The sequence below is a fragment of the Callithrix jacchus genome, chromosome 6 (genome assembly GCF_049354715.1).
Source record: "Callithrix jacchus isolate 240 chromosome 6, calJac240_pri, whole genome shotgun sequence".
Taxonomy (NCBI): domain Eukaryota; kingdom Metazoa; phylum Chordata; class Mammalia; order Primates; family Cebidae; genus Callithrix; species Callithrix jacchus.
The window spans coordinates 7,950,613-7,965,863 of NC_133507.1; the positions used below are offsets into that span (position 1 = coordinate 7,950,613).

At 39.3% G+C, this 15,251-nt stretch overlaps 1 protein-coding gene across 28 annotated transcripts in view; it reads right to left on the bottom strand.

Annotated features, from left to right (window-relative positions):
* The window catches only part of TJP1 (tight junction protein 1), a 256,103-nt gene that overhangs the window by 20,393 nt on the left and 220,459 nt on the right, over positions 1 to 15,251 (bottom strand). For all 28 annotated transcript variants that reach the window (XM_035303668.3, XM_054258231.2, XM_035303666.3 and 25 more), the window contains 8 exons: positions 14,645 to 14,795; positions 11,339 to 11,447; positions 10,132 to 10,351; positions 9,682 to 9,866; positions 9,484 to 9,579; positions 6,704 to 6,786; positions 5,553 to 5,763; positions 5,156 to 5,256 (listed from right to left, as the gene is read on the bottom strand). In XM_035303668.3, coding sequence (XP_035159559.2) covers positions 5,156 to 5,256; positions 5,553 to 5,763; positions 6,704 to 6,786; positions 9,484 to 9,579; positions 9,682 to 9,866; positions 10,132 to 10,351; positions 11,339 to 11,447; positions 14,645 to 14,795 — 1,156 coding nt within the window. The remainder of the gene's footprint in view (positions 1 to 5,155; positions 5,257 to 5,552; positions 5,764 to 6,703; positions 6,787 to 9,483; positions 9,580 to 9,681; positions 9,867 to 10,131; positions 10,352 to 11,338; positions 11,448 to 14,644; positions 14,796 to 15,251) is intronic.

Genomic DNA, 15,251 nt, shown 5'->3' on the forward strand with positions numbered 1-15,251 from the left:
TTGAACGGTTTTGACCAAAATGCTGATAGTCATATGGACAATGAAGTCCAGGCTGTGGAGGTCTCAGATGGAATTGAAGAACTTACCGTCATTCATTCTTGCTATATTTCAGCAAAGAGACTGGCGGCATTGTGCCCCTGCTATAGTGATCTGCAGAACTTTGAACTTGAGTGATTACTTAGGGCATCTAGTGGAGGAAATTCCTAAATAGCAAAGCATTCAAGATTCAACCTGGCTGCTTCTAACAGCACATGCTCATATGTGTGCACAAAGAGATTACCTGAAACTGGAACTTATATTTAAAAGGGTAGCAGGTGGCCAGGCACAGTGGCTCAAGCCTGTAATCCCAGCACTTTGGGAGGCCGAGGCGGGTGGATCACGAGGTCAAGAGATCAAGACCATTCTGGTCAACATGGTGAAACCCTGTCTCTAGTAAAAATACAAAAAAAATTCGCTGGGCGTTGTGGTGCACGCCTGTAATCCCAGCTACTCGGGAGGCTGAGGCAGGAGAATTGCCTGAACCCAGGAGGTGGAGGTAGCAGTGAGCCAAGATTGCGCCATTGCACTCCACCCTGGGTAACAAGAGTGAAACTCCGTCTCAAAAAAATAAATAAATAAAAGGGAAGCAGGGCATAAAATTTGGAAAATTTGCAGCCTGGCAATGTGGCAGAAAATAAAAACCATTTTCTGGAGAGGAATTCAAGCTGGCTTGAAAGAAATTTTGCCAAGTAACGAGGAACAGAATGTTAACAGCCAAGACAATAGGGGAAAATGTCTCCAAAGCATTTCAGTCACCTTTGTGGCAGCCCCTCCCATCACAAGCCTGGAGGCCTAAGAGGGAAAAATGGTTTCATGAGCTGGGCCCTGGCCCTGCTGCTCTGTGCAGCCTCAGGACATGGCGTCCTACATCATGGCTGTTCCAGCTCCAGACATGGCCAAAGGAGGGAAGGTTACAGCTCAGGCTGTTGTTCAGAGGGTGCAAGCTCTAAGCCTTGGCAGCTTCCACATGGTATTAAGCCTGTGGGTGCACAGAGGGAGACAGGTGAGGCTTAGGAGCCTCCACTTAGATTTCAGAGGATGTATAGAAAAGCCTGAATGTCCAGGCAGAAGTCTGCTGTATGAGTGGAGCCCTCATGGAGACCCTCTAGGGCAATGTGGAGGGAAAATGCGGGGTTGGAGCCCCCACCAAGAGTCCCCACAGGGGCACTGCCTAATAGAGCTGTGAGAAGAAGGCCACTGTCCTCCAGACCCCAGAAAGGTAGGCCCACCAACAGCTTGCATCACACACCTGGAAAAGCCAGAGGCATTCAACGCAAGTCCATGAAAGCTACAGGCCTGTACCCTACGTAGCTACAGGGCAGATCTGCCCAAGGCCTTGCAAGACCACGCCTTCCATCAGCGTAGCCTGGGCGTGAGCCATGGCGTCAAAGGCAATTATTCTGGAGCATTAAGATTTAATGACTAACCTGCTTAGTTTTGAAATTGCATGGGGCCTGGAGCCCCTTTGTTTTGCCAGATTTCTCCCTTTTGAAAAGAGAGTATTTATCCAATGCCTATACTCCCTTTGTATCTTGGAAGTAACTAACTTGTTTTTGATTCTATACGCTCCTAGGTACAAGGAACTAGCCTTGTCTCAGATGAGACTTTGAACCTTTTGAGTTAATGTTGAAGTGAGTTAAGACTCTGGGGCACTATTGAAAAGGCATCATTCTATTTTGCAATATGAGAAGGACATAAAATTTGGGAGGGACTAGGGACAGATGATATGGTTTGGATCTGTGTCCCCACCCAAAACTCAAGTTGAATTGTAATCCCCAGTGTGGAGTGGGGCCTGGTAGGAGGTGACTGGATCATGGGGGCACTTTCTAATGGTTTAGCACCAACCCCCTTGTGCTGCCTTGCGATAGAGTTCTCCCAAGTAAGATCTGTTTGAAAGTGTGCAGCACTCCCCCATTCTCTCTTCCTCCTGCTTCAACCATGTAAGATGTGCTTGTTTCCCCTTCACCGTCAGCCATGATTATAAGTTTCCTGAGGCCTCCCCAGAAGCAGGAGCCTGGACAGCCCACAGAATTATGAGCCAATTCAATCTCTTTTCTTTTTTTTTTTTTTTGAGACAAAGTTTCGCTCTTGTTACCCAGGCTGGAGTGCAATGGTGCGATCTCGGCTCACCGCAACCTCCGCCTCCTGGGTTCAGGCAATTCTCCTGCCTCAGCCTCCCAGGTAGCTGGGATTACAGGCATGCGCCACCGTGCCCAGCTAATTTTTTGTATTTTTAGTAGAGACAGGGTTTCACCATGTTGACCAGGATGGTCTCGATCTCTTGACCTCGTGATCCACCCGCCTCGGCCTAAACCTCTTTATTTTATAAATTAACCAGTCTCAGGTAGTTATTTACAGCAGTGCAAGAGTAGACTAACACAATCTTTTAAACATTTGACATTTGGCCCTTAAAGCTGTTATGAAACACAGTGGAAAATCATCACCTACATGGCGGTTGCTACAATAAGAAGAAATTCTTTATTATTTTTTAATAGAAGCAGTATCCAATGGATGGAGAGGCAGAAATACAGTGATGCTTTTCTTTTGTAAGTAATTAAGAACTGTTCCTAATAGTGTATGCTGATTACCTTCTGAGTAGATCAGAAAGAGAGTGAGAAGTATTTGACGGAAAGGAAGCTACAGAGTTGCAATCAACAGGTTCTTACCAGAAACTAATGTGACATTAGTACCTGGATTAAAAAGAACACTCCCTGAAGACACTGCCTAGACACTATGCTCAGTTAGTCATGAGAGGTAAAAGATCTGGAATCAAGAAATCAGAAAGTATTTCTTCTACTTCAGTACGGACTGAAGGACAAACATAAAACTCTTGTCCTCCAGGAAGATGTACTGCTATTAACTAGCGGGTTTGGTGTGGTTCTACAGGTCTGCTTTGCCCAAAGCATTGTTGTGGCAGTCAAGCTGCCTGAATGGAGCTTTCCACACAGTCCCATGCTTGGCTCTCTAAGAGCCGGACCTTGAGTACTGCCTTCCTGATAAGAAAAACTAGAGTGTGTCAGGCCTCCCAGTTTTCAAGAGAGTATCTGCCAGGCTGGGGAGAGTGGTAATCCAAGGATCTATCCTGTTAGAACACAATCCCTCTGAGTAAGTCTCAATGGCCTCTCAACATGGTAACAGCTGTGGTCGAAGAAAAGTATTCCTGCTATCTACTCTAATCTTTAACTTGCCAGGGTTCTGAATGCTATAATCTAGTAGTCAGTCAGGGAAACACTGGAAGTCAGGGCAAGAATAACTTGGAACTCATCAATTCACTGAGAGTTTTTGCAGCTGGTTTGAAATACAGATATGAACAAGAACCATGGGTTGTTTTAAACTAGTAAACATGTTAAGAAAGCCTCAGGATCACTTTTCTTGATTTAGCAGGGGACATATAAGACTGTGCCAGATCTTACAAAACAAAACTCTTCCTAAAATTAGGTTCAAGTAGTTGGATCAGGAAAGTCAATGTGAAATGAAGTAGTTTTAGTTTAAGAATCTATTCTATAAAATATACTTGAAGAGAAAAGGGCAGGAAGATAAGCTTTAAGTTGTTAACAACCTTTTCTGACTTACAAAATGCATCAGTCTAGCCTGATAAGAAATGACCTATTTTTCCTTACATAAAAAGCTAGAAAGTTGGAACTTTATTTTAAAACCAAGTAAAGAAAGCACACTACATTATCACTAAAAAAAATTACAGAAAATTAAGATTTGCGAATTTTAAAAAAGCCTCTCAGGTAGTAGACATGTACACTTTGTGCATTTTGGGAAAACATTTATAGACTAATTTCATTTTAACAACTCACTAGTGCAAGCTATTAACATTGTACCTGACAAAGGATGTTAACAGAATTGTGTTGTCATAGAAGATTAGTATGAAGAAGACTACAATCCCTTCACCAACTGCTGCAAAAGTAGAAATTGCTAATAGTGTGTTCCTGTAAAGTGGTATGGTTTGTTGCCACCTTAATTTCCTATCAAGTTCTGGTGACATGTTACTCAGAGTGGTCTTAGGGTCTCATATGCATGGTCCATCCCCCACACTGGTTCACAATGAGAGAAAGCATAGCTCTGACAGATTACTGTAGCTGAGAACAACAGACACTGCCTCTCGGTGTTAACAGCTCTCCTTGCAGAGGCTGTGTATGTCTGGGTAAGGGACATGGGGGTCCTAAGCATGCAGCATGCGCTCTCAGAGCATCTGTAGCCACAGCCAGGCAGAGGAAGGTAGAACCATGCAGGGGCAAACACAACAAAAACCAAACCAACAAGGAAGTACAAAGAACAAAATAAAAACCAGATACTCTCAATCTTCCCTAATAACCAAAACTTACTGTATGGAACTGAACAAGGTAAAAAACATGAGAAAAAAAAAAAAAAAAAAAAAAAAGCTTCCTTCAATGGTGTACTCTGAGGAAATGATTAACTCTTCAGACAAAATAAACAGACCTTCCCATCAAAGATTGCTATATAACCAGAAAGACTGACAACAGAAAGTAGGGATTTTAAAGGTGGCCATTTGGAAATATAGAACATCAAAATTCAAAGCCAGGAAGGATATCTGTTGCTTTGTTCAATATCTCCCAGTATGTTGTAAGAATGTTAACAGGTGCTGAGTGAAAAAAATGTGAAGAAATGCATATATAAAGTAGGCTTTTTAACTTTTAAGACGTCTCAGAGCCTTTAAATGCCAGTGGCTACCAGGACACTCCTGAAGGGATCTAGGGTTTATTTTCCACCCACTGTTTGCCTTCTCTCTCAGAGCAAGTCCTGAATTGAGTGTGCTGAGGACAGCACTTTGGGAGATGCTCATCTAGGCTATCCAAATCTCCTCATTTTCAGAGGAGGAAACTGAAGCCAGGCTCAAAGTTGTCATTCCCAGCCAGATAGGGACAGCATCAGAACCTAATTCAATAGGTGAGAAAATTTAAGAATTCTGTTACCATCAAAAACAACTTTCGTAACCTCTACACACAAATTATAAAAACCTACAAGCTGACTTTCCCCAAATTTCTCCAATATGTTGATCTAATAAGAAAGCACTGGTATCTCAAAAGCATGGGATTAGTTACATAGTTTATTGAACAGGTCACAAAAGTAATAGGAAATGTCTTACCTTTCCTTCAGAAACCCATACCAGCTGGTTTTGCTGTTGTTGAATTGCTTCCTTTAGTGCACCATACCAACCATCATTCATTGAATTTAAGTTAATTGTAGCTGAAAATAACAATGTAGTTTTATGGTTACAGCACTGCCAATAGTCAGAAGAATAAATTCAATCCTGCTTACAGCTAAATCATTACTGAAAGATGGTATCTGAGGAGGCAAACATTTGAGATTTCTATTTTGCAACTGTGTATTTTCTTTTACCCAAACAGCAGCTGTTAACACAACAGGAAGCTTTCAAAAAAAAGAGCTTTGAAGTTTTAGTATTTGAACACCACAACATTTTGGCCTACATAATGTTGCCCAGACACTGTAAGCTGAAAGAAGGCCTTTATTAACATACTCACTGGTAAAAAGATGGTGATTATTTTTACGAAGTTTATGAGATCGCTCATATAATTTCCTGGCACTTTTCCGAGATTCTGGACATAACCTCATTCTCATTGTTTTTACTCCTTGCTTAGAATCAGGGTTAAGAAATACAACAATTGGATACCACTGGGCATAGTTAAGACGATCAACTGCATTTGGTGTTACATCTAATAAAGCATGTTTGTCCTAGAAGCAAAGGAAAAACAAAGGCACAAGACGTCATTAATTAAGAAACACCACATTCAGCTGGGTGCAGTGGTGCACGCCTATAATCCTAGCACTATGGAAGGTCGAGGTGGGTGAATTACTTGAGTCCAGGAATTTGAGACCAGCCTGGCCATTATGGAGAAACCCTGTCTGTACTAAAAATACAAAAGCCAGGCAGGCATGGTGGCATACGCCTGTAATCCCAGCTACTTAGGAGGCTGAGACACAAGATTATCACTGGAACCTGAGAGGTGGAGGCTACAGTGAGCTGAGATCACACTACTGCAGTCCAGCCTGGGTGACAAAGCAAGACCCTATCTCAAAAAAAAAAAAGAATGATCACATTCAGAAAAAGTAAAAGTCTGTACTATATTTAGGTGGTAACAGATCTTTAATTGTATTCTAATGTCTCAGAAGCACATATTAAAAAAGTGTAAACGAAGTTAATTCAAGACTATTTCTAGCCAAATTTCTAAAAACCCCTTCTACGAAGCTCACTCTTCTATTTTTTTTTTGAAGCTCACTTTTAAGACTTAGCCTTAACACCGCAAACTGATAGTATTATCCATGTTCAGTTACAGTGAAAATAAGTTTAAGAATTTAATATTTCTGACATTCCTTATTAATGTAAATATCAAACTACAACCTGAATTGTACTGATGTAATATATAAGCAGTCTGTTAATAACATCTAAACATCATATACTTGTTTTGTGGTAATGAAAGATCATCTTCTCAGGCCCACTGTAAACTATTCCCTTGAAAGCAATTATTATAATGTTTTTCAGTAAGAGCTTAATTTTCTTATAGTATGTCAATAATAGTCTTAGAAAAACTACCTTCTACTTTCAAATTAACCAATCCCATCCCACTCAAAACCACAATAACATAATAAAATAGGTCAAGTTTTAATGACTTACCTGATCTATGATCTGCTTTATTGTATGGAGGCGAATAATGCCAGAGCTACGCTGGTCAGTTCCAGCATCTCGTGGTTCACTCTCTATTCATGATGTCAGGACAAAAATAAAACATCAAATTTTCATTGGTTAGATCAGAGTTTCTCAACTACTGGACATCACTGATATGCTGGGCTGCGTAATACTTGGTTTGTGGGAACTGTCTTATACATGCAGTAAAGTGAGTTTTAATATCCATACTTCTTTTTTTTTCCCACTATTTTCCCAACTACTTTAATGTTCCAGAAAAAACTTAGCCATTGAAGAAGAAAAACTATAGGAATGCACATTTTTTTCTTTTGCCTGGGGCTCTGATATGGCTCAACATGGCACTACTTCCCTTTTTCATACTGTGCCATCCAGTATTATTTGTATGGCACACTAAGATAAACTGAGGAGGCTGCTCTGCCCAGCTACTACTGGCTGAAGAGATCAACACCTTGGCATGTCCATCAACTATCAGTAACGGTGCTATAGCAGATTGCCTAGGAAGTTCTGGGTTAGACATCTTAGTTACATCAGCAGAAGGGAACCTGGGGACAGGGAGCTGTTCATCTGTAACTGTGAAATAGCCTATGGCTTCATCTTGGTGTATAATGTGCCAAATGCAGCTGGGGCTGGTTTCCAACCAACAATCTCAGAGCACAGCAAGTTTGTGACTCTAGTCACAAGGAAAGTTTGAAAGGAAAGGAAGAGCTTTGGTGTTTCAGAGATCAGAAAAAGGTAGAGATCTGGAAAGACAAGTCACACTGAGGGACAAGGTAAATGATTTTAGAGAATCAGACAATCAGAAAACAAAGCACCATAGACAAGCAGGGCAGAATTGCAAATCTGGTGAACATGGAAGAACTAAGATCAACTGGGAATTTTGGCTGAAAAAAAAAATGCTACTAATTTCTCAACTCAAAAGAACTGTCATTAGAGTCAAAGAAGATATATAAGTAAGCAACCTGAATCCCCTGTTGTGGAGTTAACCTGATTAAACCTATCACCCTTTAAGGCAGAGCTTTGTAAGTCATCGTACTTCCTTTTCCCAAATCTAAAAATCCTAAATTTGCTTATGGGTAAGGGCCACCACCAACTTCTTCAGGTGAAATGTCATCTTCACATAACGACCATAAAAAGACACTTCTGAAAAAAACTAAGAAAATAAACATTTTCTAACCTGCTTAAATTTTACTCGAATCATTTGTCTGCAAATCTGATTTTCATTAAATAAATATCCTCATTCAACTTATTATCAAGCAAACAAAAAGCAATATATTAAGAACAAATAATGTTCTGATTCTTTAAATTAACACTATGCAGTTTAAAAATGTTATTGAGGGTCTTATATAGTGCCAGTGGGAACAACAAAATCCCCAGAACAACTCTCTGGAAAGCAGAAACATTTCATCATAATTATGTGAACAGTTATATTCTTAAGGATTTACATGCTTTGGGAAATAAAGCAGGGCATATAAACAAGCAAACAAAATATGAACAGATTTCTATATCTTTTGTAATAATAAACTATAAATTTGAAACAAATGATATAAAAATAGGCTAACTGAACCACAGATTGCAGGATAAAAAAATGAAAATGCGCCATTACCTATGAAAAAGGAAAACAGGATATAAACTTTTCTAAACAGTATATATAAAACTTGGCCAAAATATGCTTAAAAGGGTGGAAGAAAAAAAAAGAATAAAAGAAAATACAATGGAATAAAATTTAGGGTGGTAAAAATGTATGTAAAAATTAATTTTCCAACTTTTCCAAACACAGAATGGCACTTGTATAATTACAAACAGTTTAAAAATAAAAGAACATTGGGTGCAGTGGCTCACATCTGTAATCCCAGCTCTTAAGGAAGCCAAGGACAGAGATCACTTGAGCCTAGGAGTTCAAGTTCAGCCTGGACAACATAGTGAGACCCCATTTGTGTACACACACACACACACTCCTCTCTCTCTCTCTCTCTCTCTCTCAAAAACTAGCCAGGCATGTTGGCACATGCCTGTACTCCTAGCTGCTTGGAAGGCTGAGGTGGGTGGATTGCTTGAACCTATGAGTTTGGCGGGACTGCAGTGAGCAATGCTGTACCCACTGCACTCCAGCCTGGGCAAGAGACTGTCTCTGAAAAAAACAAACAAAGTAATAAAGGATCTGTAAGCAAAATGTATTTGGCATACAAAGCACTGCAGCCTCAATATTTATACTCAGTACTTTCTTATTTTAAATGTCTGCAATAATAACAGCTGATAGCATTAGCCATGTTTTATTACCCTTTTTAGCTATTTGTGTATTTGTCAGTTTAATAACTAGAAGAATTGAAATGGATCAAGGAAGAGTTGTGGTCAAAGCCGAGTCTTGTCACTCATTAACTGAGGGCCACTAGGAAGTTTAGACTCAAGAGGCTGGTAAGGATCCACACCATGATCATCCAAGTCTCAGGCTGCTCGACTGGAACATGGACATTATAATCCTCACCTCAGAGCATTACTGTGAGGATTCAACAACACTGGATGTTACACAGTTTTTAAATGAAGCCAAGAGTTTCATAAATGGTCATTTTTCTCATTAAAGAAATTGGTAGAACAAGGACATCACTGGGGTTTTCCACCAAATTAAAAGAATGGAACAAAATGCTAATTTTCCACTGACAAAAAGTTTACTGAGTGAATTAAACTCACTTTAGAGGTGTAACTGGTAAAGAAACATTCCCAACCTCATTTAAGTGAGTCTTAAGGCTACTTACTTGCAATTTGATAAATATCTGGTTCTTCTCTTGCCAGCTTTTCTCTGGCAACATCAGCTATTGGTCCAAAAATGGTTACGGGCCTCAGAAATCCAGCTGGAAAGAAATTCAAACAAAAAACAGCATACTTTATATCTTTTCTTTCTTAAACATATTGACTTTAAAGGGTATTAAGTTAGTCTGTAGAAAATAAACTACCTTCTCGAAGAACCACTCTTTCATAAGCTGGAAACTTTGTTTGAACGGGCTGAGCGGACAAATCCTCTCTGCTTTTTCGAAGATTTCTCTTGGAGCTGCGAAGACCTCGGAATCTCCAGAAGTCAGCACGGTCTCCCCCTGCTGTTTTTGGAAGTGTATACTGTACACTGGCTAGCTGCTCAGCTCTACACAAGAAAGGAGAAAATTAAGGGCATTTAAAACACAAAATGAAAAAAGACCCACAATGAAATGTACAGCATTAGATAGAAGTTTGCATGTAGTATAACTCTTAATGGTTTTAACAAAGAGTAGTTTGTAAAACTAAGTCAGTTATAGATATGGCGAATACAATGAAAAACAACTCTTTATATTACCAAGATTTCCAAGTGGGACTGAAATAATCTATAATTTGCTTGATTCATTCTATGAGAAGTATCCAAGCATTCATACCTGTTCTTATTAGGGATGATGCCTCGTTCTACCTCCTTATGATTTTTGCCAATTCGAATAGCCAGCCAAGAGCCCAGTTTTCCATTGTACAAGGTATCCACAACACGGAACACCTCTCCTTTGTTAAAACTGAGTCCATAGGGAGATTCCTTTTCATATTCAAAATGGGTTCTAATATAGAAAGAATCTCCAACATCTGATTCTACAATGCGACGATAAACTAAAAGAAATAAAAATGAACACATTATCAATATTTTGTGGCGTAACAATCTGAAAGAGAATACATTATGTAAAGATGCTATGATAATATCAATAATAGTATCCAACAAATTCTTACTATGTGCCAGGTACTGTATTAAGCATTTTACTTCATGTATTCATCACCATTACTGTAAGAACTGGAACTCTTAGTACCTCCATTTTGCAGATGAGGAAACTGATTCAGAAGATACATCAAGTAACTTGTCCAAAGACACACGCTTGTTTTCTATTTATATCACCTAACTTATTTGCAAACATTATAGACATTTCCATATTTAAATCAGCAGTTCTCAAATGAGGGTAATTTTATCCATTACCATACAAGAGGACATTTGGCAATATCTGGACACAGTTTTGACTGTCGCATCTGTGTAATGAAAGGGTAGGGGGTGTGTGCTAACGGCATCTTATCTAGTAGGCAGAGACTAGGAATGCTCCTGAACATCCTACCATACAAAGGACAGCTCCTAAAACAGTATTTGGTCCAAAATGTCAACACTGTCAAGGCTGAGAAACCTGGCTCTAAGTGAAAAATGTATGTACTTTACCACAGACAAAATGGGGTTTCTCTTCAATCAATGCTAATAAACATGAGTGTACTACTTAGAAATATCAGTACAAAATTTGAAAGCTGCTCATATATACTTTTGTATCGTTCTAATGGCCAAGAAATCAAAATTTTCTATCACCTGTAAGGGGTTGAATGGCATTTTATTTAAATTAGAATATTATAAAGGTTAGTCCTATTAGTGTGCTCTGCTAATGAGAATCATCTGAAATTATGTGCCCCTAAATGACTCAGAATATGTAAAATTAAGTTTCTTTGAGATTAACGAATTCATTTATCACTCAACTTTGAGTAACTTATTTTTTTAACATGGAAAAAATCCCTTTGTAAGTCCTAAAACTACGAGTTTATCTCCTCTATTTTCTGACAGCATCTCACCATCCTTCTTCTTCTGAGCCAATATGGTCACTTCTTCTCCTTTAGGGAGGTCAAGTAGGAAAAGGACGGCTTCTTCTCTTATGATATTTGTAAAATCTACGTTGTTTACCTATTAAAATAAAATTTCATAAATTGTTCTTGTCCGTTTAAGAATATGAAAATAATACAAACAGGACACATATTCTTAGTCTACCTAATTTTAAAATATCACATCTTTTTTTTTTGAGATGGAGTCTCGCTCTGTCGCCCAGGCTGGATGCAGTGCAATGGTGCAATCTTGGTTCACTGCAACCACCACCTCCTAGGTTCAAGCGATTCCCCTACCTCAGCCTCCCAAGTAGCTGGGACTACAGATGCCTGTCACCACTCCAGGTTAATTTTTGTATTTTTAGTAGAGACAGGGCTTCACCATGCTAGCCAGGCTGGTCTTGAACTCCTGACCTCAGGTGATCTGCCTGACTTGGCCCTCCAAAGTGCTGGGATTACAGACATGAGCCACTGCACCCAACAGAGACTATCATGTCTTTAAGAGAAAAAAAGTCTGTTACTTTGTAGAAAATAATACACTCTAATTTTTAAAAACCAGAAACAAAGTAAATAAAGTGAGTTGAAGGTATACATTTATTTAAATATTCACAGTGTATCCTGACATCAAAGATTATCTGTTGTAAAATTTAACCAATTGAGATGAAAAAAGATAACTTTTTACAAGTCCCTGAAAAAAAAAATCAAAAGAAAATGGGATTAAAAAGACAGTCTGCACTGTGGCATCCCTGTAATGGCATCTGTGCAATGCAGGCTCCATGTTTGCCAAGTTAATATTTACTTTTATTAGAAGCTCCTAATGCCAAAATGATAACTTATCAAAATGCTACCAGTGACTGTGTGCAGGCTATTACAGACAGGTTTCCTTCTCTCCACCTTTTGGAAGTTTTCCAGATTAAAAAACAAAACAACGGCACAAACAGAAACCAAAACAACTGACATGCACCACTTACTTTTATGAAACAAAACCAAACCAAACTATTAAGAAATACTTTTTAGGCAGGTGTGGTGGCTCATGCCTGTAATCCCAGTACTCCAGGGAGCCAAGGTAGGTAGATTGCTTGAACCCAGGAGTTTGAGGCCAGCCTGGGCTACATGGTGAAACCCTGTCTCTAGAAAAAATACAAAAATTTGCTAGGCATGGTGGTGCATGCCTGTAGTCCTAGCTGCTCAGGAGGCTGAGGGAAGGATTGTTTGAGCCCAGGTGTTTAAGGCTGCAGTGAGCCGTGATCACACCACTGCATTCCAGACTGGGTGACAGAGACGCTGACTCAAGAAAAAAAAAAAACAAACATTTAAAAAAATGTATGCCATAATTACTTCAAAACAGGATGAAGAGCTGGGTAAGAAAACAGGTCTCTTTGATTTCCTTGGTACAGTGAACGTTATCATACATGTTGTATTTAAATGTTTTTGATATAACTTGATTGACAACAATGTAAACATCATCAGAAAGAATGACAATATCAGATGGAAATAAGTCTAGTCATGATGATGCCTTGACTTTTTGACATGCCAAGTTCGAAATGAAGAGGAGGAGAATTCAATGAGAAAATGGCCACAGGTGGCAGTCTGACAGGGCTCCGGAAATTACTCAGAGTGAAAAGATGTTGACTGTGAACTGCTTAAGCAACCAAACCCAAGAAAGAGACTGTGCAACAAGAGAAGCAGAGTCACCAACGTTCCTCAAGTTTTAACAGTATCAGTAAAGAAGGCAGGAAAAGAATTAAAAAAAAAAAATCAGAGTACCAGAATGGCAGTATTATGAAATCTAAGGAAGAAAGTACTTCAAAAGAGATAAAGACAGTCAAAACACTGCTTAAAAAAATAAAGGAAAATGAGGGTTGAGGCTCAATGATGGGTTACTGAAAACTAAGCTTCAGTAGTGGTTAAAGGTGGAGGCCAGACTGTAAAATTGTGTAACTACAATGACTGAAAAGAAAACAGGCAAGGGTCTCAACCACATCCTTCAACAAGTTTAACAGCAAAACAGAACAAATACGACACTGGAAGACAGATGAAGAACCAGAGAAGAGAGAAAAAGAAAGTGAACAAAGCTGCAAGATTCTGGAGCAGACAGGAGGCTGAATCCATGACGATGGCAAGAGGCAGACTGAATATAGAAAAAGACCAGAAAGAGAGGCATGGCAAAGACACTGTGAGGTGGAAAGGCAGAAAAAATGCAGGAGCTCATAACGGACAGATATCTTCCGATTAAAATGGAATATGGTTTAATCTATTAAATCAACTGGAGGTGTCGATATTTTAAAAAGAGGTTGGGCGCAGTGGCTCATGACTGTAATTCCAACAATTTGGGAGGCCAAGGCGGGTGGATCACCTGAGGTCAGGGGTTCAAGACCAGCCTGGCTAACATGGTGAAACCCTGACTCTACTAATACAAAAATTAGCTGGGCGTGGTGGTGCATGCCTGTAATCCCAGCTACTCAAGAGGCTGAAGGAGGAGAGTCACTTGAACCCAGGAGGCGGAGGTTGCAGTGAGCAGAGATCACGCCATTGCACTTCACCCTGGGAAACAGGAGTAAGACTTTGTCTCAAAAAAAAAAAAAAAAAAAATAGGATACAGATTAAAAGATGGCACTATGTCACTAGGTGACATTGTTTATGGGGAAGGGAGGGAGGACTCTATAGATAGATAGACTCCATTAATAACTGCATCTAACCTGGGCTTTCCTGATTTTTGTATCCGATCCTGTCTCTTGTGGAGTATGAAGTTTAAAAGCCAGGGCAGCTTACACATTTGCCCTTGATGTGAATTCCATCTCCCTGTGCCTGAGCCATTCTCTGGGGTTAGGAAGGTCCCAGAAGTTGTATGGCCTGCTTCAAGATGACTCACATGAGAGACGAACACTGGATGTGCTTGCTAGCAAGTTGTGGGCCATGGATGGCAGTCTTGCCAATCTGAATGTTTAGTTGAACTTCCAAAGACTACCTGGTAGCTATTATAATCGGGATGTAAGACTCACTTTCTTGTATTTCTATGAACACCAGTGATAGAAATGAAATGTCACACTCTTTACCAACACATAATATAGCAGTAAACAAGAGCAAGACACAAGAATGGGAAGTGAGAAGCCCAGAATAAGCTAGACCTGATGGATTTTGACTGTGAAAGTTTAATTGGCTCAATAGAGGCTGCATACAGATTACCATCTAATTACAATAGTAAGCTTGTTGTGTTTGATGCCTTGTTCTGGTGATCCAAGTACTTTCTAACCCACAGAAGTTGCAATACTGACGTACCCTGAGAATTTGATCACCTTCCTCTAAGCCTTCCTTGGCTGCAGGGCTATCTTCTAGAACGCCAGCTACAAATATTCCGACATCATTTCCACCAGCCAGCCGCAAACCCACACTATCTCCTTTTCTGAATTTTACCAATTTCATGCTGGGCCTGTTAAAACAGATATTTCATTTGAAAAAATTAAGAAGAGCTTAAAACGTTATAGCAAACTACTACAGTGAAAACTATATTCAGAATTAAATAAAAAACCATCATTTCTAAAACTTCCCACATACCACTAACTTACTAAATAAAATTTAGTATTATAATTAAAAGCAGATTTAATAAAACTATGTTCTGATTAACATTTTAGAACACTCAAATTTAGTATACAGTACTGTTTTACATAACTAAATGACTGTGTAAAACGATGTTTTCTCAACTCTCAAGGACTCTTGGGAATAATACATGGTGTATTCCCAATGGCTAAAAAACTTCCATTTTTTCTACCCCATTTCACATATCATTTCTATTAAATAACTGAAAAGTCCAATTTTTTAAAATAAAGGTAGAAATTGAAGTATAAACTGGCTAATTTTCCTAACACGATGGAGTCAAAATGAAGTT